The 749-nt window shown below is 72.1% G+C and overlaps 1 protein-coding gene across 1 annotated transcript in view; it reads left to right on the forward strand.

The window, feature by feature from the left end:
• The window catches only part of BSN (bassoon presynaptic cytomatrix protein), a gene marked incomplete at both ends in the record, with an annotated part of 27,753 nt that overhangs the window by 16,325 nt on the left and 10,679 nt on the right, over positions 1–749 (forward strand). The window contains one exon of the mRNA XM_015568279.1: positions 6–745. Within this exon, the coding sequence (XP_015423765.1) occupies positions 6–745 (740 nt within the window). The remainder of the gene's footprint in view (positions 1–5; positions 746–749) is intronic.

Genomic DNA, 749 nt, shown 5'->3' on the forward strand with positions numbered 1-749 from the left:
ACGAGCTGGACCTGGGCCCAGGCGCTGACCCCGGCCTGGACCGCGAGCCGGAGCTGGAGATGGAGAGCCTGACGGGCTCGCCCGAGGACCGTTCCCGCGGGGAGCACTCCTCCACGCTGCCCGCCTCCACGCCCAGCTACACCTCGGGCACCTCGCCCACCTCCCTGTCTTCCCTGGAGGAGGACAGTGACAGCAGCCCCAGCCGCAGGCAGCGCCTGGAGGAAGCAAAGCAGCAGCGCAAGGCCCGGCACCGCTCCCACGGGCCCCTGCTGCCCACCATCGAGGACTCCTCGGAGGAGGAGGAGCTGCGGGAGGAGGAGGAGCTGCTGCGTGAGCAGGAGAAGATGCGGGAGGTGGAGCAGCAGCGCATCCGCAGCACCGTCCGCAAGACGCGGCGCGACAAGGAGGAGCTGCGGGCCCAGCGCCGGCGGGAGCGCTCCAAGACGCCCCCCAGCAACCTGTCGCCCATCGAGGACGCCTCGCCCACGGAGGAGCTGCGGCAGGCGGCCGAGATGGAGGAGCTGCACCGCTCCTCCTGCTCCGAATACTCGCCCTCGCCCTCCCTGGACTCGGAGGCCGAGGCCCCGGACGGCGGCCCCGCCCGGCTCTACAAGTCGGGCAGTGAGTACAGCCTGCCCACCTTCATGTCCCTCTACTCGCCCACTGAGCCGCCCGCGGGCAGCGCCGGCATCCCCAGCGCCGGGCGGCCCCTCAAGAGCGCCGAGGAGGCCTATGAGGAGATGATGCGG

Source organism: Myotis davidii, unplaced genomic scaffold (assembly GCF_000327345.1).
Source record: "Myotis davidii unplaced genomic scaffold, ASM32734v1 scaffold663, whole genome shotgun sequence".
NCBI lineage: Eukaryota > Metazoa > Chordata > Mammalia > Chiroptera > Vespertilionidae > Myotis > Myotis davidii.